This window comes from Notechis scutatus, chromosome 1, assembly GCF_049901735.1.
Source record: "Notechis scutatus isolate UNSWTSFEM ecotype Mainland chromosome 1, rNotScu1.2, whole genome shotgun sequence".
NCBI classification, from domain to species: domain Eukaryota; kingdom Metazoa; phylum Chordata; class Lepidosauria; order Squamata; family Elapidae; genus Notechis; species Notechis scutatus.
Window position 1 is genome coordinate 257,722,718 of NC_142009.1, and position 27,586 is coordinate 257,750,303.

The 27,586-nt window shown below is 37.4% G+C and overlaps 1 protein-coding gene across 1 annotated transcript in view; it reads right to left on the minus strand.

Moving 5' to 3' along the window:
* Positions 1-27,094, minus strand: part of ZDHHC13 (zDHHC palmitoyltransferase 13) — a 31,149-nt gene extending 4,055 nt beyond the window's left edge. The window contains exons 1-15 of the mRNA XM_087951121.1: positions 26,489-27,094; positions 23,980-24,122; positions 22,206-22,328; positions 19,729-19,806; positions 16,804-16,948; positions 14,546-14,610; positions 12,883-13,045; positions 11,982-12,107; positions 10,741-10,874; positions 8,874-8,983; positions 7,108-7,223; positions 3,708-3,770; positions 2,227-2,320; positions 840-923; positions 110-267 (exon numbers count right to left, since the gene is read on the minus strand). Coding sequence (XP_087807247.1) covers positions 110-267; positions 840-923; positions 2,227-2,320; positions 3,708-3,770; positions 7,108-7,223; positions 8,874-8,983; positions 10,741-10,874; positions 11,982-12,107; positions 12,883-13,045; positions 14,546-14,610; positions 16,804-16,948; positions 19,729-19,806; positions 22,206-22,328; positions 23,980-24,122; positions 26,489-26,509 — 1,623 coding nt within the window. The 5' untranslated portion in view covers positions 26,510-27,094. The remainder of the gene's footprint in view (positions 1-109; positions 268-839; positions 924-2,226; positions 2,321-3,707; positions 3,771-7,107; positions 7,224-8,873; positions 8,984-10,740; positions 10,875-11,981; positions 12,108-12,882; positions 13,046-14,545; positions 14,611-16,803; positions 16,949-19,728; positions 19,807-22,205; positions 22,329-23,979; positions 24,123-26,488) is intronic.
* Positions 27,095-27,586: the final 492 nt, after the last annotated feature.

A 27,586-nucleotide genomic window follows, 5' to 3' on the forward strand; every position in this document is an offset into this window, starting at 1 on the left:
CATATGCACAAAATGGACAATTCTGAAACATTAACTAAAAACAATACATTGTAGGCTACTGAATAACACTCAATGCAATATTTTAAACAAATATACATAAAGAGTGTACCTGGTAAATCTGAAGGATTAGACTTAATGCTGCCCATGAAGTGTGAAACATTATGAGCATGAAAACATATAGCACCCAAGGAGAACAAGATACGATCTGTGTGAAAGCCATCCAAGCTCCATCTTTCTGATATGTTGTTGTACAATATTCTGACCAATCTAAGAGAAGCAATTTTAACTTTAAATAAAGGATTACTTAAAAAAAAAAAAGACCATGGTAAACTGTGTTTTTATTTATAAAGTTTCTATCCTTTTTTGACCAATAATATCATTCCAAAATGGATTATTTATAACTATCCATAAGTACTACATGTGCATTGATATATTTAGCTACCAGGGAGACTAGCTTACTCTAATAATAAATATGAGTAGCCATCATAGGATCAAAGAACTATTTGTAGCAAAATTTACTGAAATGCAAAACATGTTCACTAGAGATAAGATTCTACATACACAATGTAGCCTAATGAAAAGGTGCAGTTGAATATTCATTTGTCTTATATATATAATCGTATGTATGCGCTTGGGCCCAAACCTGCTATTTCTAAACAGAAATGTATATTGCATACATAGTTCTTGCTGCCAGCCCTTCATATTTTCCAAAAGGATACTAGTTTTTTTTTAACATTTTAGAATGTTGAACAATATTGTCCTCTGATTACATATTAGTCTTAGAAGAGATCAACATATCACATTTTCTCTCTAAACAATGAAATAACAGAAATACATACATATAAAAGTTCCATATATGGTCCAAATATTCAGCAAGTTCAAGAAAAAGAGGAACAGGATGAAATAGCCATGGTTACCTACACCTGGATCAAAGAGAATGGTTAAAGATTTGTTAATATAAAATTCATAGAGTAATTATTCTATCTAAAAATGGTATAGAGTATTTCTGAGTATCTACTCTCCCAATATACTGTACATGAGGGGTGGCAGGGTATAGAGGGAATTAAATAGGATTTGGTATTTATTGGTAAATAGAAGTAAATAGGAATTAAATGGGATTGCAGGGGTGTCAAAACCGATCGCATAGCAGGCTGTATCGTGACGTATCGCAATGTTTTTTGCCTTTGCGGAGCTGGGATGGGCATGGCCCATGGGCCTCCAGTTTGACAGTCCTAATATATAGGTAGTCCAGGGGTGGGATGCTACCGGTTCTGCCCGGCTCTATAGAACTGGTAGCTCTGAAGAGCAGCAGACTCCAAACTGATTCTGTGTTTGCTGCTGTTTGGCCTACCTACCCACCTGGGCTCTTACCTGTCCTTTATTTCCTGCTTTTTCAGTCTCAGCTGCTTTGCACGGCACAGCTGAGGTTGAAAAAGCAGGAAAAAAGTGGCTTTTCAAACGCTGTGCACTCGCGCGCAACGCTTTTCAGCTGTCCAGGCGGCACAGCTTAAGGTTTGTTTACACATGCACGCAGCGCAAAACGTAGCCACCGAACCGGTAGTAACACCGGTTGAATCCCACCCCTGAGGTAGTCCTTGAGTTCTGACCATAATTAAGCCCAAAATTTCTGTTGCTAAGTGAGATGGTTGTTAAGTGAATTTTGCCCATTTTATGACCGTTCTTTGCCACAGTTGTTAAGTGAATCACTGCAGTTTTTAAGCTGGTAACATGGTTGTAAAGTGAACCTGGCTTCCCCATTGACTTTGTTTGTCAGAAGGTCAGAAAAGATGATCACATGGGCCCGGGGCACTGCAACCATCATTTATTTCCAGTGCCGTATTTTTTTCCAGTGCCATTCCAACTTTGCATGGTCACCAAGTGATTTACTGTAAGTTGACTACCTATATTTAAAAGCTCATCTAAACTACGACAAAAATAACAAAACCAAAACATGCAATGCAATCCCACATGTGACACTCCAAAGGAAGTCTGTCTTCAGTAAGTGTAATCAGAACTATTTTTAAACTTTAATCATGTACTAACTCTGCTCACACTATCTAATGTTGTACATCGTCACACTGAGCACCTCAGCATCTCTTCACACAACACTCAACCACTAGAGCTTTTTCTATGTGATCTATTAATGGCTGCCCTTTTAAGACTTCAGAAATATTCCTGGCATAGACTTCTAAGAAAGGAATCCTACTTGTGCTAAAATAAACTCACCTATGCATCGTCCAATCCAAATACAATGTTGATCATATCTAGCTACACATGAATTGCAAGTATGGCAATGCATAGATCTCAGAGGTTTCTTAATCTGAGTAAGAAAATACAAAGAAAACAGATTATGCATACCTCACTGAATGTGATCAGTAAACGTTCTCCTGCATTTCAAATATTAGACCTTTATCATAAATTAAAGTTCATCCTAGAAACATAGCTGCTTATATTAAATCTAACAATAAGAGCCACAATCCCATCTTTAATAACTTGTTTGGATCCAGAAAGGCCTCCACCCATATACATATTTCATGTCTCAGTGGTTGGGCAGCTTTCCATTCAGATCACGTATTCTGAAAGCTTCTTCCAATAGCTCTGAGATTATCTGATTACATTTAGCCAGGGTCAGAAATGTTTTGTTGACATAACTTTTATTCATATTATGGAATGTGGTTGTACTTTAATTTTAAGTACAGTGACATTCCATAATGGGAAAAAGTGTTTTGATGAATGGATATATTTTACAGACTGCTATGAATTAGAATGACCATCAACAAGGGTATGAAATGCTGAATCTAGATAAACATACAGGAAGGCAACAAGGACTACGCTTGAATTATGGAACACGCTTCCCCATTTTTTTCAGCATTTAAGGTGACTTGAAGGGCTCTTTGGATACTGATCCTGTTTTCATCAATTGCTGATACTTGAAATATGGTAGGACTGGTCTTAAAAACAGTGCATTATGCTTGCAAGAACCACAGCAGGAAGGACAGCGTATTACACTCAGTCTTCATTATTGAAACTGACTTGACTGTTTATGACAGGGGTGTCCAACCTTGGCAACTTTAAGACTTGTGGACTTCAACTCCCAGAGTTCCTCAGCCAACAAAGCTGGCTGAGGAACTCTGGGAGTTGAAGTCCACAAGTCTTAAAATTGCCATGGTTGGACAACCCTGGTTTATGACTTAGCAACCTCCTATGCTCACTAAGGGCAATTTCATATCATACACCCACCAGTAGATTTTTTAAAAACAAAATGAATAAATTCAAGTGAGCAGTCCTAACAAGCAGAAATCTTTTCAGTACTGGTGTTCCACTGCTGCTCATGTTCCTTTTAAAATTTTACTCCTGTTCACAGAGAAAAAAGTTCCCAAAGTGAGTTCTAAAATATAGGTAATAGTTAGATGTTAGTCCTGAGCAAAATATAAATGCACATTCTCTAAGGAATGGCAAGCATGAAATTAGATTCTCCAGAAATAACTATTCTGTAAACATCTTTCCTGTAAACATATGACGGGCTACTAATAGGGTGCCAGACCAGATATTTTTTATATTCTGTTTTGATATTATAATACACTATACTCATGTTTAAGCCAAAGTGTGATAATGCAAAAAAGTAACTTGAAAAAAGACTCCTCTCTACTACCTTAAAAAAAAGCCTTAAAAATCAAATTATTTTAAGACATTACTGCTCAACTTACAAGGCATGATGTGCAGAATGTTCTGAAGTCCAAACAGCCAGATTCTCCAAGGTTAATAATATTCTGAAAGACAGATTAGGTTTTGCAAACATGTTTATATCTCGGTGCTTCAGGGTATCATAACTTAAGACTTGCGAACTCTTAACAGACTTAATGTATTTCTGTAACACAACAATTGCAGGGAGTTGATGACAGTTAAAACGGGATTGAGACTGTTGTCCACTTCAAGCCATAAATAATACTCTAACTGAAAATAGCTTTTTTAATATGAAAACATACAAACAGCTTTACATGCAAGATATTTTCCACTTTAGGGAACTGGAAAGGCAGAAGAGGACTCACAAAAGTTATATTAAATAACATTATCTTAATAAATATACATAATTCATTTTTTAAAAAATCATTTCCTAAGTTAGTACTCTCCAGCTATGTGGGGACTACTAGAAATACTAGGCTGTTTATAATATTTTTCAGCAGAGGGGTGATTATGACATTTATAGTACCCAACCTCAAATATAAATCATTTTCCTTTCCTCTTACACTATTCCATTTCGCCTATGCAGCAAGTAAATAATCATTAACCAGACATGCACGATTCCGATATAATTTATGAATGTAATGATTTATGTATAGGACAAACACCCACACCCACAAACCATCAAGTAATTTGTGGGCATGTTTTTTGCTCAGGAAATATGGTATAAAATTAACAATCTTGGTGGAAGGGAAAAAGATGTGTCTGAAGAGGAGAAAAAAACCCTTTCCTGTTGTTCCCTTCTGAAAACTCTCTGTGTACGGGAGGAATGGATGGATTTGCGCTTCAGGAGTGTTTTATCTTCACACCTATACTGAATCGAATGATATTATTACTATTAAAAAACTCAAAACAAATTGTGTCCTCCTTCCTTGCAGTCCCAAAATTGACACTTGTATAATTTTGTACAAATTTTGTAATTTCTTGGAGGACAAAGAAGAAAGGACAAAATGGCTCACTCTGAGCCATTCAAGGTATATTTCAACCTAGTTCCTAACTACTATCTTGTCCTAATTTTGTTTTCACATTCATAGATTCAGGAACATTTGAAAGATTGATGTCAATAAAGATTCAGATCTTTCAGATCTTTCCAGTCACAAAAACATGTTATTACTATTTTGTCACTCAGTCACAATTTTATCATTTTTGTCACTGGAACTTATTCCATCAACATGACTTCAGAAACTCAAACCAGGTAGTTCTCGCTTAATAATACTGAACTGAACAAATAGTACTTATTGTTGGGCTCCGAGCTCCGAATATGCCTCGCAGCAAGCCAGCTGGCCATGTCACCTTATCTCTGCTGCTGCCGGATCTGTATTTCTGCTTGTGTGCTGGCTGATGGCTTTGGAATGACTCAGCAGAGCTGAGGATGGATTCTGAAGCAACTGCGGGGCTGCAGGATGGATTCTGAAACAACTGCGGGGCTGCTGGCTCTTTTCATGTATCATTAAGGGGGTTGGGACACATATAGGTGGTAATTAAGCCTTAGGTTAAAACATGGTAAAGGTGGCACCAGGTGGGGACCAGTTAGTGAAGGTCAGAATAGAGTAGGGATGTAGACATGTTATAGGGTTAATAGCATTTAGGGATAATGGGTTAGGTGTGGCCAGAATTAGAACTGCGTATAGGCCTGGGTGTGGTGTGGTGTGTCTCATGATAATGGTAATAAAAGGAAAAGGAGAAAACTCAAACAAAACTCTAACCTTCTCTTAGCTAGTCCTTGAGTATTGAAGATTTGTCCTGACCTATCTTGGAAATTCTGGTCATTGCACCATGCAGGCACTCAGTAACTGGCTCATAATTACAACACTGCACTATACAGCAGTCACACAATCACCATTTGCAACCTTCATTGACGAGCAAAGTCAATGAGGAGGCTAGCACGGGGTTGCAAATGGCAATCATATGATGTCACGCTTAATGGGATTCACTTAACAGCGGCAACTGAAAGAGTCAGAATTGCCACTGCTAAGTAGAATGATCATCTATATTGTGTTTTATGACTGTGTTGTGTAGTGATAGAAATTCCAGTCCCAATATTTCTCATTAACTGAGGACTACCTGTACAAGCAAAAACTAAGACTATTTTAAGGCTTCCTTTACAGTACACAGCTTCAACAAGGAACAGCTACTGTTGTGATTTAATTATTTTGTATTGTGTTTGAATTTTTTCCTGCCTCATGGTTTCTTTTTCTGTCTGGGGAGGGGGTCTTCCTCACTGCTTTTGTACTATCTGGCACTGTCCTTTTGGGGTATACTTCCAAGAGGCAGGATGGAAGCTTGGCACTGATTTTTTTTATTGCCTTTCTGGGGGCATGTGACCTTTCCTTAAATCTGGATGATTTCCTTAGGATATTGTGAGGTGAGTGAGACCAACTTTAAGTGGTGCAAATGGATCTAAGGATTGCTTTTCCTGGGTGTGCTTTTCCTGGAGAGCTTAAATAACCTCTCTGCTAAAGGGTTTCACTTTATGAGCAAGAGTTGGCTGCTGATAGTTATCATTGCATTTTAACTATTTTCATTCCTCAAGGTAGTCTGGCACCCTGCCTGATTTGTAACTCTGGCTTGCAGGTATTTTTAATCTAATGATTGGTATTTAGGGCAGCTTTTTGCAAGCAAAGAAGCTTTTTGTATTTTTGTACAGGTAATCCTTGACTTACAACAGTTCATTTAGTGACCACTCAAAGTTACAATGGCACTGAAAAAAATGACTTATGACCATTTTTCACACTTATGACTGTTGCAGCATCCCCACTGTCATGAGGCCAGGCAAGAAGCACCCCTTGACATAAGTGATGTCGAGTTGGCCACGCCCACCCAGTCACATGACCACCAAGCCACACCCACCAACTAAGCCACACCCACAGAACTGGTTGTTAAAAAAACTGAATCCCACCCCTGCTTATGACCATTTTTCAGAGTTATGATCTTTGTAAGCTTTTCCATGATCATGTGATCAAAATTCAGATGCTTTGCAACTGACTCATATTTATGACGGTTGCAGTGCCCCGAAGTCATGTGATCACTTTTTGCAACCTTCTCACAACAAAGTCAATGGGGAATCCTTACCCACTTAATAACTGGGTTACTAATTTATCAATTGCAGTGATTGACTTAAGCAAGAAAGGTTGCAAAATGGGGCAAAACTCACTTAACAAATCTTTCATTTAACACCAGAAATTTTGGGCTCAATTGTGGCTGTAAGTTGAGGACTGCCTGTAACACTTTTCCAAATTTGTCTCATTGGCAATACTAGGTGGATTTTGAGAAAAACATGTTCAAATTTGCTGAGAAATATTGCTTTTTATTATTAATTGCTATATTGTAATTACTTGAAAAGAACGATTGAACGTGTGAAAATACCTTTTTAATCTCTTCTTCTGTATTTGTAATGAACCCAGGATCAGTTCGGAAGGTTTTGTAAAAATAATAGATAACGCCCACCATGCCAAAAAAGAAAGGAAGCTGTGAAGTTATATCTGGAAAATGTGGCCTCCAGTTAAGGACTCTATTTCCATAATTCACATATCAGAGTACATAAACAGCCCTCCAAGCTATACTTCAATGTTAAATAGCAATAACACCATGGCAGTAAAAAGCAATAAACAGATTCTAATGCATGCTTTAAAAAGCTTTTAAATTTATAAGAACCACATTTAGCACATTTCGCCACTCATTTCATAAAAGAAAAGAAGCAATCTGACTTAAGCCAGGGTGGTGTGCATAAGCAAAGCAGATAAAGTATCTCAAAATTTAGGAATAGTGCAATAAGGCACCAATAGATAATAGACAAAAGTTTTGTCACCCATCATGAGATTGTCTTAGAATTGCCAAATGACTTTTGGTTTTGATAGATTTTTTTTACAGACTCTCATATTATGAAAATTGGAAAAGCAACCCTGGTTTTCCGTGGAAGAGGGGGGGAAATATGATTATGCAAGAAAATGAACTGTGTGTCAAGCATTTGTGTGCAATTTCAGGCTCTTGTAATGAAGAGGCCCTTGGGAGGATCTATCAAATCCACAGCTGATGTATGACTACAATATCTTAGTCCAGGGGTGTCCAACCTTGGCAACTTTAAGACTTGTGGACTTCAACTCCCAGAATTCCTCAGCCAGCTTTGGACACCCCTGTCTTAGTCTGAGACATTAATTGTTCAGCCACAGGAAAACAAATCTTGGATTATATTTAATATGTGACATTAAAAAAAGTCTGAAGAAAATGTGTTATTTAAAAGGTACCTATTTCTTCAGAACCCCTTTAGTTCTTTATATAGTATGATTCAACTGATTTTTCAGAAGATACATAACATTATTATAATTGATAGCTTAGTCAGCTGGGTGAAAATCAAACAACAAAATAAATGTAATTTTGTGAAAGGATGTTTAAAAGTCATAAAGCAGAAGCCATGACTGAAAAATTACCAGATCTCTCTCTCAAGAGCGAAGTAGATTTATGTCCCTTTGGCAGTTGGAATATGCCCAAATATTTCTCATGAATTAATTCATAAAAAACTATTATAAAGGTCTCATTAAAAAGCATACTAAAAGAAAAATTATCTTTGGAGATGGTAATTAATAATAAAATGCTGTTTAACAGAACAGATTAAATGCATTTTAAAACAATTATGATTTTTATTTTATTCTATTTTTATTATTAAACATGATTTCTAAAAACTGAATCGGATAAAGAGCCCAAAAATGTATAGTACAGAAGGTACACTATCACATATTATAGAAGAGGAAGGAAATGCAACAAAAGCTGCACAGTGGCAAAGGGAAAAGTTTAGGATGGGGAAATGACGTGTAGGGCAGGATAACATTAATGGAAAAGGTGGCAGAGGCAGCATGGGAAAAGAATAATCAAGACACTACTAACAACCAATTGGGAACGTCAGACAGACATCCCATTTTATACTTCTTTTTAGTTTATCCAGATCATTGGCCGTTAATAATAATTTTTTTTAGCAGCAACTCATTTTTTTCTTAGCAAATATGTTAAATGTTTTCTTACTGTATAATATTACAATTTATTTCCAGTGATTTTCCTTATAACAATCAACACACACACACACACACACACACACACACAGTTTAAAGAAATTATCTATTCTGTACTATTGTTTTAACAAAGGATATTAGGCAGGAATGAGATGAAACAGGTCCATGATATCCAAAAGATGGAACTAATCAAAAATGCTACTGGGAAATATTTTATTGTGTTGAATCCTATGAACAACCTAAATGGAACATTTAAAAGTATTTAATTTATTTAGTACATTTATATCCACTTATCTTTGGCATATATAAGATATTACCTAATTTTAGACCGACAAGAAAAATGCTGTGAAGTAGGTTAAGCTGAGAAAGAGTTGCTGGTCTACATTTACGCACTATTAGACACAAACATGCCAAGTAATATTTACAAATGTTCAGTTCATGAACTTCTCTGATGAATTAAGTTTTTTTATCCAAACATATTTCTGCAATAGCTATATTGCATGTAAGAATTTAGAGGAAAAAAACCCTATGTTTACATAAATTCAAAAACCTTCTTCGTTTGTAATCAAACGAAAGTAGAACGTGAAGGAGAGAGAATACATAAACCCAGATTTATTTGCCTGCAGGATTTTCTGGAACTACAATGGGTGCATGCACTCTAAAAAGACATGTCTGGTCACTATCGTAATATATTTATCCAATATGAAAGAAATAATTTCATAATTACAAAATCTAAAATAGGGATTTCATACATTTTTCATACTCTTGAGGCTACGGTCTTAATTTTCTTTCTCTCTTAAGCATCTTCTGTTGACCAGAAAATATATTATTTTAAGTCTTAGCTATTGTTCTTGCTTACCAGAGATGAAACAGATAAGAAACAAATTTATAAACCACAAGCATCTGGCAGAAATTGTAAGGACATTAAAATGTTGTTGCTCATACTGTGCATGATACCAATGAGGTAAATTGCAAATGCTGTATAAGTTTCTGCACGATGCTGTCAGTCTTTTTTGTGAATACAGCAACATACAAAATTGAAAAGTAAATGAAGATTATGTGGCAACACTTAGCTGACAATACCATTTATCTCCACTTTCCCTCATGGACATCCATACTCACTGAACAGAGTGGGGTTAGTGTCAAAGGTTATATAGCACTTTTGGTGGCACAATGCAGTGCAAAAATCTGCATTTGCAAAATCAACCGTTTTTTTAATGTATTATAGAAGAATTTGCCCAACAAATTTCTATTAATAGTATATTTTCTTCAGTAAGGATGATGTCAGTCAACCCCTCTTGCAGAATGCGTTGTGACATAGGGAGAAGTCAGCATTTTGCTAGGTGTGAGAAGGCAATGCATTCTCAGACCATCCAGTAAATGCAGGATGCGAAACACATCTTGTCTGCTTTCCTGTTTAAGGAAAATGAACTATTAGGTTTCTGCTCTTTCAGGTGGCCATTCTCTCTCCTTGCTTGTCTTCTTGTGTATTTTGTCTAGAGCTTCTGGAAGTTCTATATAGTTGAGACCCTAAGGTGTCCACTCTGTCAAGGCGGGGAGGTGGAATTTTGACAGGTTTTCAGTTCAGTGTTGCATGAAGGTTCAAACATGGCACTGTCATTTGCCTCTTCCATGTTCTGTCTCCTCAGGTTCTTCAGTCAATGTCTCCTCCATTTCCTAGGTCATTCTCCTAGTTTAGTTTGTGGCTCTCCTGAAGGTGGCTTCCTGCTGGCGTGCTGATTAACTGGTATATGGCTGCCAAGGAGATGCTTTTGTGTGGAGGGAACTACTGCTTCCCTGAGGCGGCAATATACAAGACTAAAGGGAAGGTGTTTCCTCCATGGGACAGGAACAAAATGTAAAGTTTTCTCAGTTTTCAAGCTAAAAGTAGAATGAATTCTATCCTTCCCTGTTGATTTCATCTCCAGGAACCAAGAAAAGAATATATTGTACTACATACTACATAAATAAAAGTAAGAAAACTAGATATGCCTACCTTGCAAAGAAAGACAGAGTAACCAATATGAACACCAGCAAGCTTCCTTTCAACAGCCATGAGTCAGAATTTAAGGTTGCTACATATCCTACTGTCCATATCAATAGCAATGATGAACCAAACAATAGCAAGAACTAAATAAAACAAATTTTAAAAAACTTCATTATACAAAATGAGAAAGACTGAGCAAAAATAAAGTACGTGGAAGAGGGGAGGAAAACCCTCAGATCTCTCAAATTTACGTAGCCTCATATATAAATTTCTTCTGCTAAATGTGATATTTCACTTTGGCTCTGTCTCAGAACTAACCTGCTGTCCTCTTTCATATTATTACGATTACTATTAGTCACACAGTCAGCCAGATGTTTAGACTGGATTTGGCTATCGACTCCTTCCTAGGAACTGGAATAGGAACGTGTTGTTTGATGGTATGGGCACAGTATGTAAGCTGTTCCAAATAAAGCTGTCTTTGCAATTGACTGATGGTGATTTTGTCAAAGCGGCAGTATTTAAGTGTTGCTCCAGATGTTTTGGGATTGCATGTGGAGCACTGCTTGAACACCATCAGCATTGACAATATCACAATAAATCAATTATTATTAAAGTTTTAAAAACATGCAAAATATAATTTAATCAATTTCTTAGGACCTACAAATATTTAACAAATGTATGTAACTAAGCTTGTTAAATTATTTTGTTATCTCCTTGATCTATCCCCTAAATACCTTAAAACACTCCCTATCTATTTGAAACATATGTACATATTTAAAAAACATCTGGAAATAAAAAAGGAACAGGCAAAAGCACCAACTGAATAGTATTTCATATAATGTAAATAGAAACAGAGCAGGCTGGTTTTGCAGCAAAATCAATAAGAGTTAAAGATGAATTTCCTATTTTTTCTTTGTTACTACCGAAAGGGAATGAGTGAAGTTGCTGCTTCAAAGGAATTAAATAAAACATTTCCATAGAAATTTTGAATATAATGGCTATCAATTCCTTGCACTCCACACAAACCCTTCTCCTCATCTGACTTTATTCTTTGCTTTTCTCATTTATATCTGCCACTTATTCTTTGATGGTGACTCTACTGGGAGATTCCAAAGCTATTTTGTTGTGAATTGCTACCATTTCTATTTGAAATATCTTTTTTGGTTGTAATAAAACTTATTATGGTCAATAATATATTCAGCATCAATTCTTGTCTTGAAAATGCCATTTCATTATTTCAGTTACGATACCTCATTTCTTTCCAGAAACCTCAAAAACACTGATGTTCTTCTAATTCTAATTTTTTCTTCTTCATTAAGTATCTGAATAATTATGCGATTTTTAGTTTGAAGAGCAAGGTCAAGCGGTCTTTGTCCCTTAGGCAAAAACAACATTATTTTAAAAAACAGCATGAAATAGAAAACGTATCTTTGGGCTACTTCATTTTAAAATCCTACCTTATTACTATGAAACTTGAACAAGCACAATAATGTTACATATAAAGTATATTTCACAATGAGAAACCTACAGCAATGTTTAAAATCTGCAGTAGGAAGAATATTCATAAATAAAATGCTGATATTCAAATAATGACAAAATGATGAGCTATTATAACATAATCACCTTTCACATGCAATCACAGCTTCCCAAGTTAAAATTAGATTGTATAGTCTAGAAATTAAAGATCAACAGCAGTACAAACTATATTTTTAAGCATATTTATTCTGAAGTTCTTAGAAACTATCCCAATTTAATTAAACAATTTAAAAATGCTATTTTAGCATGAACTAAGAGAACTAGTAACTGCTGGCAGCCAGACTACTCTGTAGACCAGGGGTCTCCAACCCCAAGTCTGTGGACCAGCACCGGTCTGTGCCATGCTAGAAATTGGGCCATGCAAAGAAGTGAAGATCCACCGGCAGGATGCAGGCAGCATGCCCCTCCTGTCCTGGAAAAATCTTTCTCCACAGAACCAGTGCCTGATATCCAAAAGGTTGGGGGCCATTGCTGTAGACTTTCAAAATACATGGCAATGAAAACTAAAGTTCTGAACACACACACAACACTCCTTCCTCCTATTTTCCACCCAACAATAACCCTTTTGCTGTTACCTAAAATTCTGATACCCATTTAATAATGAAAATAGAATACCTTGACATTTTTGATATCCAGACTGGATCCAGCATCTAGCAATACATCTATTGCATTAACATTTCCTGCTATAACAGCCCAATGCAAAGCAGTGTTCTTTTCTATATTGTCTACAGCATTGACAGATGGATTAAACTTTACTAGAAATTGAGTAGGTTCCCGCCTTCATGAAAATAAAAATGTACAAGTTAGAAAAGCAAAGATACTACACCTTTTAATAAGATATTTGGATAATTTACTGTAACAGCAAACCTGCCATACTGATACTTAAGATAAAACACGAGAGTAATAATTGCATATTAATATGTTGCAAGAGCTATAAAAATGTAATGGGTTATGAATAAGAAAATGGATATTAAAGAATGAATGTTGCAAAACAAGGAGATGAAGAATTTGTATAAGAAGGAAAAGAAAGTTAAAAGAATGTGGTGTAAGAGAATAAGGAATGGGTAAGATTGAAATAGGCATGGAAAATGCAGAGCAATGTTGACGGAAATTTAAAAAATGTGTGTTATAAGTGGATGAAAAGAGTGAAGTCCTTCAGTAGCATGAATGGAATTAAAAATAAAAGGGCTAAAATTATTTGGAATGAAACTAAAATGAGATGTTGGGAGAAACGTTTGAAATTCATACAGCAATAACAGCAATCTGTGAAAGAGCAGAACTGAAATAAATACCATGCATGCTAGTATCCATGAAGGAAATGAAACAATAAATGTTCTGAGAATGCTGAATAATGGTAAGGCTACAGATGTAAACAGTAATTGAAGAAATGTTAAAATATAGGTGTGGTTTGTTTGTGGAATAATTTACAACTTGTTTAACATGCATAAGATTGTATCTGTCTCTAATAACTGGGAAAATGTTGTTATTGTTCATAATGAAAAGGAACGGAAAAAAGGCAATAATAAATGCAGAGTTACTTACAGGGATTAGTTAAGTGTACCAAGGAAGATATTTGACAGAATTCTGAATGCAAAGGTACAAGAGGTGATAATGAATACAACCTGGAAAATGCAATCCTGCCAGGAAGAAAGCAGGCCAGATTTTGCTCTGCAGCTGGTTATTGAGAATATATGAATATAAGAAAGTTAGTACAGTTTACATTTATAGATTATGGAGAAGGGTATGATGATATAAATAGGCTTGAATTACAGATGGTGTTGTGTGACTGTGGAGTTAAAGGCTGATTGCGGTATGGGGTAAACAAAATATTTGATGGAAGCAAAGCATATATAAAATCACTAGAGTCCTTAGCAAATAGTTCAATAAAGTAGTCTAATATTGTAATATTCTAGGATGCAATAAAGTAAATTTTTCTACATTGTAAACTTTATCCTACAAAGATGTTTCCAAAACTTTAAATTTCATCCAAAAATATGAACACTAAACAAGAAAAAAATAAGAAGAAATCAAAATTATTTCCTTTGCAATACAGAAATTAGCATGGAATAATTTTGATAAATGCTTTCCTCTAGGTCATACTATTGTAGCCCTGTTATGTATTTTATAATACTTTTGTTTCAGGGATTTCTCAGCTGAGAACAACTGTTTTGGTAACAAACAATGTAACTTGTTTTGCTTTCCTGAAAGTACAGCAAACTTTTGCATATTCTTACCTTAGAAATTCTCACTGAATTGAGCAGTAGCAATCATTACTCACCCAATTACTTTGTGGGCTGACAGCATAAGAGGGGTATATCCATTGTGGTCAGTAGTATTTACACTCTAAATATGAGAAAATATTAACATTTCAGGAAATGGAATGAACCAGCAACCGAAGCCACAAACGGTTGCAAATGCAATGAATTCAATTAATGTTCTGGGTTTCATGACTAATCCATAATTTAGTAGTACTTTCATATGGCTCAGGTGCCTTGCAGTTTATTTTAATATGGTCCCATAGATCAGGGGTCCTCAACCACTGGGCCGCGGACCGGTACCGGTCCGTGGAACACTCTGTACCGGGCCGCAAAGAAATTTTTTTTTAAAAAAATGGCGGCTTTCTTCGCCTTCGGTGAATGCTGCTGGGATCGGGGATCAAGGACACAAATGAGAGAAGGGGAGGGAGGAAGCAACCAAAGCCTGTCCTGCTCTCTGGCTCAGCGGCTTCGGTTTCCTCCCGCCTTGTTCCTCTCTGTCGCTCTCTCGCTGCTCCACCAGCCCAGGAAGAAACTGCTTCAAAGAAGCCGGGGGGGGGTGGCTTTTCCTGTCGCCGCAGCTCCTCCGAAGCGCCCGTTCACCCCCACCCCGCCCGCCCGCGCGCGGTTCAATTCAGTGCCCCGTTCTGCCTGCCTGCCTGTTTGGTTGTTTGGGAGCAGCTTCGGCTGAGAATAATAACTATTCGCCTCTTTTTATCAGCCGAAGCTGCTCCGAAACGAAGAAGGCAGGCAGGCAGGCAGAACGGAGCACTGTGGATTGAACGCGGGCGGGCGGGCGGGTGGGGTAAACAGGCGCTTCGGAGGAGCTGCGGCGACAGGAAAAGCCACCCCCGCTCTTTGAAGCAGTTTCTTCCTGGGCTGGTGGAGCAGCGAGAGAGCGACTGAGAGAGGAACGAGGCAGACACCTGAGGGAGGGAGGGAGACACCTGAGGGATGGGGCTGAGGGAGGCAGGGCCGAGGCGCTCTCTGAACTTGGTGGTTTGCTGGCAGACATTTTATTACCCGACTAGGTAACAACATCAGATGTTACCTAGTCAGGTAATGAAACGTCTGCAAAAGTCAAACCACCAAACTGAATTCTTCTTCCTCCCCCGGTCCTTGAAAAAGTGTTTGTGCTTGAAACTGGTCCCTGGTACAAAAAGGTTGGGGACCACTGCCATAGACCTCCACGACCATAACGTAGAACTTTTGCAACATTTTAAACAGTCAACTTGTAAAAATATTTTTCAGTATTACAATACTGACATCCCAATATCCCAATTTGAATCTGCCTATAAGATCTTTGACAGAGATCCTCCTGAGCAGTCTGTCCCCTAAGGCAGGGGTCCCCAATCCCCGGGCCACTGACTGGTATTGTGTGTATGTTAGGAACCAGGATGCACAGCTGGAGGTGAGTAGTGGGCAAGCAAGAGAAACCATAGTCCCCATCCCTGGGTCTATGGTGCCAAAAAGATTGGGGATGGCTGCCCTAAGGAGTTCAGTGAGTTCACAGGAGAGATTTCTAAATGCTAGCATTCCTCCTGTGGAACAGCTTCTCCCTGAATATTCAGATCACCACTTTTTTGGTGCACCTCTGAATAGAAGTAAACACCTGATTCTGAAGGTATTGGAGATATTAAGTTTAGGATCTGCTCTTGCTCAAAGGTATCTTTACAAGTAGTCTCCGACTTACAACCATTTGTTTAGTGACTGTTTGAAATTACAATGACATTGAAAAGTGACTTATGACAGTTTTTCATACTTAACAACAGCTGCAGCATCCCCATAGTCACATGATCAAAATCCAGATGCTTAGCAACTATAATGTATTTATGACTATTGTAGTATCCCAGGGTCATGAGATCATGTGATTTTGCGAACTTCTGACAAGCAAAGTCAATGGGTAAGTCAGATTTGCTTAACAACCATGTTGCTAATTTAAAAACTGCAACGATCCACTTAACAACGGTGGCAACAAAGGTCGTAAAATGGAGCAAAATTCAACTGTCTGGCTTAGCAATGGAAATGTTCGGCTCTAATGGATGTAAGTCAAGTACTACCTGTACTGCTGACACTGTTTGTTCTGTTTCTTTTAATTCTTATTTTTGGTGTATGCTAATAACAGCCATTTGGAGTGGAAATTCCCAAGTAACTAAATATGTGAGAAATATTTGTACCTGTGCAGTTTATAAAATGTAATGTTCATGGAAGTCCAAGTATTAGCACATAAGTATTAATGCCTGCTACATGATTAATTACATCACTGCATAAAGCAACATACCTGACCCTTTGATATGAGGTAAGCTATGATAGGCATGTGTTGAAAAAGCACAGCTAAATGCAGGCTGCTGTATCCTTCTCCATCAATAAGAGTTGGATCCGCTCCACATTTTAACAATAATATGACCACAGATAAATGCCCTTGCCTAGAAAGAGAGAGTGCTTTTAATTTTAAAACACTTTTAAAATGAAGACACAACAATATTATATTATTATTTCTAATGGAATAGAAACACTAATACATATATCAACAAGGGGGTTTTAAATTTTAGAATTTACATTTAAATTTCAGAGTCAGAATGAAAGTTAACAAAAGCAAATATATATTAATAATGGAACAATGGCAACCAAAATATGTTTGAACTACTATACAACAATTAAATATAGTGTAAAAATTTATTTACAAAAAATAAGAAAAAAGGAAAGTAATGTTATGGAACAAACACATAAGAACTTGTTTCAGCTTTACATTTGTTACTGTTTTTTTAAGTGTCAGCCTAGAACTAGTATTAGCCAAGTCAAATCCCAGCTTTATCTAAAAATAGGAGTGTGTGTGAAGCAAAAAATTGTTCTGCTGTTCATTAGAAATTCATTCCAGCCATTCTGAGTAAGATCCAGATGAAGGTTGATCATATCTGGCCGAGACAAAGCTGGCGGAAAAATGGTCATAAGTCACTTTTTTCAGCGCCATTGACCAACTTTGAATGATCATTAAATAAACCGTTGTAAGTTGAGGACTATTTACACAGTAAGTTACACATAAAGCCTGAGAAATCATTCTAACTGAATATGGGTAGTCCTCACTTAAAAATCATTTGTTCAGCCACTATTTGAACTGACAACAGTAGTGAACCGGTAGTTATGACCGGTCTTAAAAGTTCCAGCCTTTACAGTACCCCACATTCCTGTGATTAAAATTCGTACACTTGGCTGTCTATTCACACCAACTTCAAATCCACCCATACATCTATCAGCTCCATCTCTGACCTTCTGGCTGCCCTCCACTCCACCACAGAACCTTCTGCCCCCTGCCATGCACAACCCACTGTCTTATTTTTTCCTGCTACTGGCCCATGATCCAGGAGTTGGGGATAGGTGCAGACAGAAGGTACATGGAGCAAGCACAGCAATGTGGCATATTCTGATCTGCCAAAGAGAGCTTGCTGGCTCCAGTTGGGGAGCGGGCAGCAAGGGTGTGTGTGTGGCAGAATTGGACAAAGTGGAATGATGAGGGCAGGTTTCAGCAAGAACTAAGGTGAGCCTAGTACTGGCGGAGGCCCCGTGCTTACTCTTGGTCCAGGCTTTCTTTTTCTGCAGCTTCCAGCACACTGAAGTCCACAAACATATTTTCCAATAAAGGAGAATATTTGTAGCTCAGGGTTCAAATGAGGGGTCCTTGGTGCTTGTTGTTTTGTTTTCTTGCAGATGTTTCATTACTCTAACTAGGTAACATCATCAGTGCTAGTAGGGAGTGGGTTTTGTTCTCAGTTCATATTGTAATGGCTTGTGCCTTGTCTCTATTCCATTCCCCACCACGCCACTTCTTTCCCCAATCCAGTTCCAGTAGGGAAAGTTTTCCTGATTGGACTACTGTACTCCAATTGATATGTTAGAATCTGTATTTGGACAGCACACATGTATACATGAAAAGAACCGAGGCTGTTAAGAGTAAAGACCAATTTTTTAAGAGGAAGTGCCCTGCTTGCTACAGTAAATACTCCTGATATCTTCTGTAAAGAAGAAGCATGGGCCTAAAGGGGTCCCCAACCACGGTCCGCGGACCGGCACCGGTCCGTGGAACAAATCCTACCGGGGCTGTTGGTTTGCTGGTAGCGCCATCTTGTTTTGATGAAAAAGTGCTTCCGGTGAGCTTTTCCGGGTAGAAAGCTCACGGAAGCACTTTTTCATCAAAACAAGATGGCGGTGCCCAGCTGATGCCGCACGGCCGCGGCATAAAAAGGTTGGGGACCACTGGCTTAAAGCATATTGGACCCTATGCTCTGGAATGCCTTGCCCTTACAAGTATCTTCCGTATTAAGTTCTCACAAATTGGTAAAAATCATTTTCTTTAAACAGACATTCAAAGCGACGGGTCCTTGGTGCTCTCTGAACTTGGCTGTTAGTTTGCTAGCACTGATGATCTTACGTTACAATGTTACAATGATTTTATGTAATGAAACATCTGCAAGAAAACAAGTCAGCTCAGAGAGCACCAAGGACCCTTAACAGGTTTTCCAGGCGTGCTTCTGCTGCATGCTCTGAAGCACATATTAAAAGCTGGAAAACTTGCTTGCAGGATTCAATGAGGAATTCAAGCAAGTCCAGCACCAATAGAACTTACCCTCAGGCCTTTGGTTTGGCAGCCTTCCTTCAGCAACAGCAGGAAGAAGAGGGCAAAGGTTACTTGCAGGTGGTGACTGGCAGGGGTAGGCAAGGGCAAGCAAAGTGCAAAGCCCTGGCCTAACAACAGAACAGTCTTATCTCACAACTGCAACTGGGTCTACTGGAACTGCTGTCGCTAAGTGGTTGATGCTTTGCCTAACAACTGTTTCGCTTAACGATAGAAATTCTGGTCCCAATTAGGGTCATTAAGCAAAGACCATCTGTAGTTGGTATGGAAGACAGGAAGATGGGAAAATGCTTGGCTTGCAATATAGTAGCATGAAACCTCTCAGAGCATTGACTAGGTTTTCCTGATGTTCATTTCTTCTTCTGAAGTCTTCTTAACAACTGAGTGGCTTCTAGTTACCTGCCCCATTTTTTGTATCTAGAAGTATAGAATTCTAGGTTGACCTAAAATTCCATTTAAGCAAGTCTTTGGTTGTGAGATGAAAGATGCAAATTTTAAAGTTATTTCAATGTTATCACAATACCACACAGTCGACTGTAACTATTTAAATAATCAAAAGAAAGATTTGCTTCATACCTAATTGCCCAATGAAGTGGAGTTGAATTTAAATCTCCTCCCAGTTGATCTACTACAGCACCTTTAGAGATTAAATACCTGTCCGATAACAAAAGAAAATTGTTTTATAAATATATGATGAATTAACATATAGTGTATATATACAGAGAAATGGATAGAAACTGCATTGTTAACATCTAAGGAAAGCCTTTTATATAAAGCATACACAGATAATCCTCGCCTACTGACTGTTTTGTTTAGCAATCATATGAAGTTATGACAATGCAACCAATCCTTGCATTTACAACCATCGCACTGCCTGCAGTCGCATGATTGACATTTGCATGCTTCCCAACTGGCTTGGTAACAAGCAAAGTTAATGGAGAATCTGGAAGTAAAATCATGTTGCACTCACATGATTTGTGTTTAGTGACTATGCAGTTATTAGTCCCAATTGTTGTCACTAAGTGAGGACTACCTGAATATTAAGTTTGATTGAATGCTTCTTCTGAAAGTGGATTTTTCTATTTTTCTGCATGATATTTTTGAAAATAAAATTATTTAGTATTTAATAATAGAGTAATACATTCCTATAAAGCAGTTTTGTCTGCAGTGTAATCAAAAATCCCTTTGTTATTAAATTTGGGTGCATATCATAGGGAAATATTAGAAAAGTCACAAAATAATGTTGACAACTCTATTAACACAGTAGTCTTAATAGATAATACAGTGGTACTCAACTACTTCAAAACTCATTGAATTGGTACTTGACTCATTTTGATAAATGTCCCAGTACTCATTGTTTGTTTGATACTTGACATGCTGCAATAGGAAGAGGAGAATGACTGTGGAGAATGGACAGGAAGTCAGCTATGTTGGGAAGAAAAAGGGACAGACAGAAAGATCTTCCTAGGCTAAACAAAGGGTCATGTGGTAAATCATGTCGGTTAGTGCTCGTCATTTTTAGTACTCATTGCACCTCCCATAATCAATTAATGACAAGTACTGAGGTACCATTGTATAGTTCAAAAACAGGAATAAACAAATACCAACAGACAAACGCAAAAAACATCTATTATAAACTACTGAGGGTTTTTCTTCTCTCTTAGCAAAAGTCTAAGAACATAACATTCTTGTGAGCTTATACTAAATACTCTGGGTTTAAAGTAATTCTACTGCTGGAAATAGCCCTTCTATGAAAAGATGGTTTCCCTAAGCAGAAAATATTTTCCATCCAACTATTTTAATTTGAGATTGGATTTAGGTCTCACATAGTTTACATTATTGGGGGTAAAAATCTAAAATATATAAAATTATGAAATGAGTGTTATATATTTCTCCACCTCTAAATCTAGACAAATTGGAATTCCAAGTCTTAAGATCTTAAATATTAGTGGACTTCCTTCTGTTTAACTTGCTTTCACTGAAAAGGATAACAGCCTTTCCATTTGGGAAAAGTTGATGGGCCTGTCTTTTTAACCATGGAAGTAAGTTCCCTGCCATTATTTCTAAATAGGGGCAACTGCACTCAATTTTCAGACATTACCATCATCATCAATTACAATTTTATGCAGACACTTTACTTCAGGGGTCTTCAAACTTGACAGCTTTAAGACTTGAATTCCTTCTCCAGTTATGTTAGCTCAGGAATTCTGGGAGTTGAAGTCCACAAGTCTTAAACTTGCCAAGTTTGAAGACCCTTGGTTTAGTTGTTTACTTGATGATGATTATGATGTATATCATCTGGATATTATTTTCTCTAACTTTTACATTTCAGAATTATACACTTAAAAGAAAATTGACAATATTTTATTGTATTTAAGATTTGTCATTAAATTACCTTTACTTTTACTTTACTGAATTCTTCTCCTTGAGTAGAGCATTTAATTGATTCCCAGTTATGCAAAAGGCCCTCAAGATTCTCCCTTCTATTACAAACACTTATAATAAGGTATACTTTTAAAACTACAATGAAGTGTAATGCTTATTGCATTATTTACAACAACTCTATAGGATAAGTGTTTAAAAATTTATACTAATAAACACACACTAATTTTTTTATTGTCACAATATACATACAATATGGACTTGAGTGTTTCTGAAATATATGGGTAGTTCTTAAATTACAACAGCAACTAGCATCAGAATGTCTGTCATTAAGCAAAAAGTAGTTGTAAAATGTGAAGTCATGCTATATTAAATAGTTTAGCAACGGCAAACCTTGAACTCATTGTCATTGTTAACAAAATCCTACCAGTTGTTAGCCAAGGACCCACCTAGCTTGGGTTCTCCCAGCTACAATCCTCAATCAGATAAGGGACTGACTTCTCTGCCTCCTCTTCAATTCTGCCCACCCATCTCTGCCTATTTGCTACCTGCCCTGCTGCTACGTCGACTGCAATGTACACCATTAATGTACTTCTTTGCCTCTGTTTCTACACTAGCCAAGCCCTTCTTTTGCTCATAAAATCTGATAAATTCATCTATTGATAACTTACTTTACAACATCCAACCTATTATTGATTGCTGCCCAATGAAGAAGTGTCACATTTTCTTTGTCTGGCTGCCTTACATCATATCCTGCTTCTACCAATTCTTGACATCGCTCTAACAGACCATATCTGAAATAAAAACATGAATTTAGAGGGTTATAAAAAACTTTGGTTGTTTAAGTCTCAACTATAACACCGGTTGGAATGTAGTTTTAGATGGTGTTGTGACAGGATATTATATGTATTATTTTTTATTGAGGTTTAGCATAATTATTTCTCATAACAAAATTAGCTTGGTCTAGTGATTAAAGCCATTGGAATACAAACCAATGGACAATTTATCTGACCCTTACCTTACATACGAAATGTGTTAAATTATTTTGCAATGGTAAACCACTTCCAAAAAAGGTGGCAAAGAAAATTTCAGGTAGTGTCCACATGTCCATTAAGTGCCAGGAATCAAAACTGACTCAAAGTAAAGAAGAATAAACAAAACATCCTTATAGACATCCCAGCCTAAAAATGCTTGAGATGTAGTATTGAATAGTGACATAATATATGTTGCTTGGTTATTTAAAAAAAAAAAAAAGTAAAGGAAGCAAGAATCAATATTCCAACACTCAAAAGCTGAGAACAATATTCTGACATTCAGAAGTACCACAGTTTTCAAAGATTCATCTGTAAGTTTAAGACAATGTGATTTTAGTTTTGCCTTAGTGCATCTTGTAAAACGATAATTAGGCTATTCTGTGTTACAGCTTTAATTGCCACAAGTTCAGCAATGTATAAATTTCAGGAGTACATTAAAATGTATTTGTTAACAAAACACTTCAGATTTTCTGAAATGAGGCTGCACATTTCTGCCTAGCAACTGATACTATTGGTCATATGATTAGGCTAAATCTATGAAATAGTTTCCTGCTTTATATTTAAGAGGTGGTAGAACCTGTCTGACCTTATTTGCGCTTGGAAAATAATCAAGGCCAGATCTGGTTAGTAATTGGATGGGAGAACACCAGAAAAAACAGGCTTATAACCTAGAGTGTGAAAATAAAAAAAAATGTTCCTAGAAAGGAAATGGCCAATTACACCTATATCATTTTGCCAAGAAAATTACAAGGAAAGGTTCATGAAATCACACTGAGCTCTAGTTGAAAGAGACTTCTGCTATTTTCTTATTTGCACCTTTAAATGGCTTTAGTATTCAACTAGTCAACTAACTATTCATTTACATTTCATGAAAGTTCTACATGCTTCTCTTTCTACGCAGAAAAGACTGGCATTAGCTTCTTGTTAGATCTAATTTTTGATTAGCTAACCAGAATTTTTTAAAAAAACTGAAATTAAAATATTGATCTAATTTTTAACATGGCTAAATGAAAATTTTTAAGTTATACATTTTGCGATACATGGCAAACATATTATACAAACTACATCTCTACAAAAACTTCATGATCGCAATGGAAGTATTTGTATAAAAAAGGAAACCAAACCAAAAAAAAACAACGCATTATGGTTCAGTGCGATCTCTTAGCTCACCACAGGTAAATACTACTTTTTCTCACAAAGCAGAGCTTGGAATATTTGTGTGAAAAGAGATAACTTATGTATCTACAATAAATAGACTTTTTTCCAGCTTTAGAGATTATTCATAGTTATATTCTCTGTTACCAGCCTCTTTTATATGCAAACACTTTCCTATAAAATATGTTTTGGATAATATTTGATTCCTTTTTATAACTGTGGTATAAGAATAAATGTGATTGTTCAAAAAACCTACTGGGCTGCTTTGACGATGTCAAAATTACTGTAATCCTCCACAAAAGGCACCATTTCATGTTCTTTTGGTAGATCTTTATCTTCATACGAACTAGGCCAAGTATGGCCATGATGACGAAAGGACCCATGGCTGTGACTTTGACACTGTAAATTAAAATGAATAATTAATACATTTCTTGATCAAAAATTTAGGCCACTGCAACTGAATTCTTGCAAGTAATGAGGAAATGGCTTTTTTGTACTTTGGGACATGTCATTTTGTTATTAAATGCCTACCATAAGTCAAAAAGAGAAAAACATATCACAAACAAAACCCCACATTCATTTAAGTTCTAACAGAATATGCTTACTCGCCTTTTTACAGCAATCTTGGGAAAAGATATGAACAAAGTATAGGCAGAGACACAGTTCCTACCTGCCTGAAAAGCAGATCAATGGGAATTCATGCCAAAAAAGATAACATAATGGGATAATCGAAAGGAGTACTGCACATAACAGCATGGTCCTAGTCCAAATTAATGGCCAATTTTACTTCACAATAAGGGCCAACAATATATGAAAAAATGTTTTATTCTCAACTATGGTTCTGAATAAAATCTCTTTTCTGATCCTAATGTTGATTTTGTGGAAATACCTCAACTGCATTGCAAATACCACCAAAGCAAGAATGATTTTGCAACTGCAAAAACAACAACAATCAGATCCAGTGCTGTTTTGCTAACCAAGGAACTAATTTTCAGTATGTACAAATAGGAAATTGCCTAGGAGGGAGGAAACTGAATTGAAATCAGTCAGACTGTCCTTTGAATGGTGCTGTGAGGAATCTAAATAAATTAATTACACTAGTGTGTAACTACCTTGGGATTAAACATGTAAGCGACAATTGCGTGATATTAGGCCCTAACCAAAGTGAGCAATTTAGTCTTGTTTGATGCATTTATTTAGTATTCAAGATGTGATGTTGAGCATCTTAATTATTCTTTACATCATGTGGCTAACTTTATTATATAGTTACCGGAAATGACAAACTGGTGCCTTGAGAGCATCTCAAAATAAATAATGTTTAGGGCAGGGATATGACTGACAATTTTTTTTTAAAAGCTTTTACTAAAGAACTTTTCCCCCTTCCCCTATTAGGAAAGACTTATAACTAAGAAAGATTATCTTGCACATCTCCATGAGAGGCATATGGGCCAATTTCCTACTATTGCTGCTTAGTTTAATACCAGGAAATTTTCATATCAAAGCGGAACCATTCTTTTCCACAGAAACACTTTTGAGGAGACCTGGCCTCAAAAAACAATTCCTTGCTACCCGTGCTAGCAAAAAAACATTCATGAAAATAGTTTTTGGAAATAGTAAGATAAATACTATTAAGTTAGATAATTTTCATTTTTAAAAGATAAGGCTACCCTTCATAGCTGCATTTGACATATGCCCAATAATAGCAAGAAGAAATTATCTTTATACTAAAATATTCATTGTTTAAAATAGTTACAAGGATACCTTGTATTTGTTTTAAATTCCAGGACAGTAATCAAAAGCTCTGGTAGACTTAGTAGGGTCTTCAGGTCTCAATAATTGTACATAGAAAACATTTGTGCTGAAAACACACTAAATTATTTCTGTCTTATGTGGTGCTGGCTTTTCTACCTGCTGATATTCTGTCAAATCCTGTAAATATCTGTGGACAGGAAAACTGAATCACAGCTCTCCGTGTGGAGGCATAAAGGCAGTTTAGACCCCTCATCAACTTGGGGTTGGGACTGCAGATACAATAGGAAGTCTTCCTTTCTGAGATTTCCAAAGGTGCTTTTTGAAAACGCAATCCGACTTGCTTTGTTTTTGTTTGAAGACATTTTGCTTCTCATCGCTTAGTCTTCCAGTTGTTACTTTTTGAAAAAGCTGCCTTTGGGACAACCAACATCTGGATGACTGAGGATCTCCACAGGCATCCTTTCTGAGATATTTGTGCTGGAGACAAGCAAGCAGAACATCAGAACTTCATTAATCCAGAGTCATTGTGATAACTTCTGACCCAAGCAGTTTCTCCTACCTGAGACTACCTTTTTTTTTCTTTTCTTTTTCTTTTCTTTACTTTTTTTTGCTGACACCGCCTATTTTAATCCCTTTCTCATTCGGGGATTTAAATAAACTTTCCTGGGCGAAGTAGGTCCGCCCGGAGATGATGATGGTGATGAAGAAGAAGAAGAAAAAGAAGGGGGTGGGGAGGACTTACAAAGTTGTGCCTTTCTGCTTCTATTAGCTGTAGCTGCTCACCCTGACCATCCTTCAACAAAATGAAGCTGGGAAAGTGCCATGAGATGATCAACTCAGTGGCTCAACTCGACTTCGGGGGAAGAACCGCGTCCAACCGTCGGCTCCCAAACTTCTCCGAGGATCACGTGGGAACCAGCGGAACTGAACCGCTCCGAATACCCTGCCTGCCTGGCTTCTAGGCCTCTTCTCGGGCTCTCTTTCATGTCGCCTTCCGGCCATTTGCTGCTTACCTCTCGGCCAGCGCCCTCCATGGTCAGCGGTCCAAGAGTCGCCGCTCGCCCGGCGGTCCCAGGAGTTTCCTGGTCCGATTTCCTGGTTATCGCCGAAACACACTCCGGACCGGCCCCTCGAAAGAGAAAAGGAGGAGCTCCGGGCACGCCCACAGGAATCAGGAGTCCGGACCAGGCCTCTGGTGGCCTGGAGGTGGCTTGCAGTCGCTGGCCGGGACAACAGTCCGTCTCGACGCCCCTCCTTCTACGGAACCGATTCCAGAGCTTCCGATCAATGTGGGCAGAGGTTGAACGTTGCAGTGAAAGGAATCCATACTCGGCTTCCCTCAGAGCCGGAAGGAGGCTCGTAACTGTAACGAACTTTTTAAGATAGCAATAAAAAAGGAAGGGCTTAAACGGCCCCCTGAGAACTTATGCTAAAGCCAAAGAGCCTTCTTCTCTGATTGCCATGTGCTCAGGAGGTCATTGAAGTGAAAGGGATACAAGGTAGTCCTCGACTTGCAACAATTCATTTAGTGACGGTGCAAAGTTACAAGGGCCCTGGCAAAAAGTGACTGAGGACCCTTTTTCATAGTCACAGCCTTTGCAGCATCCCCATAATCATGTGGCCAAAATTCTTTTTTTTTTTTTTAATGTAATACTGTTTATTTTTGCTTCAAAAACATTTTTCAGCATTCTAAACATACAAAAAAAAAACCCCAACGTAAATGTTTGTTGCAAATTTTCCTTTCCCTTTTTCCCGTTTCTTTCCTTCTTTTTAAGTACAAAGGCGTTTTCGAACTTCCCTTTGAAAAGCTGACTGCAGAAGGAGACTTTTTGACAGCTCTGGTTGAAAAACGACCCCACTTTCAACAAAAAGAAAGAAAGAAAAGAAAAAAAGAAAGGAATCCATAACAATTTCTTGTTTTTATCTCACGCCAGCTGAATTCCCCCCCTCCTCTTCTTTCACAACTAAAAATGGCCGCATAAATGCTATTTCACTATATACAGAAAGACAACTTTTAAAGCTAAATGTACGCTCACTGTAGTGCAAATTAGATCTACTTTCGTGGTGCACCCTTTGACACATGGCCTTTCCCAGGGAGGAGGGGGGGAAAA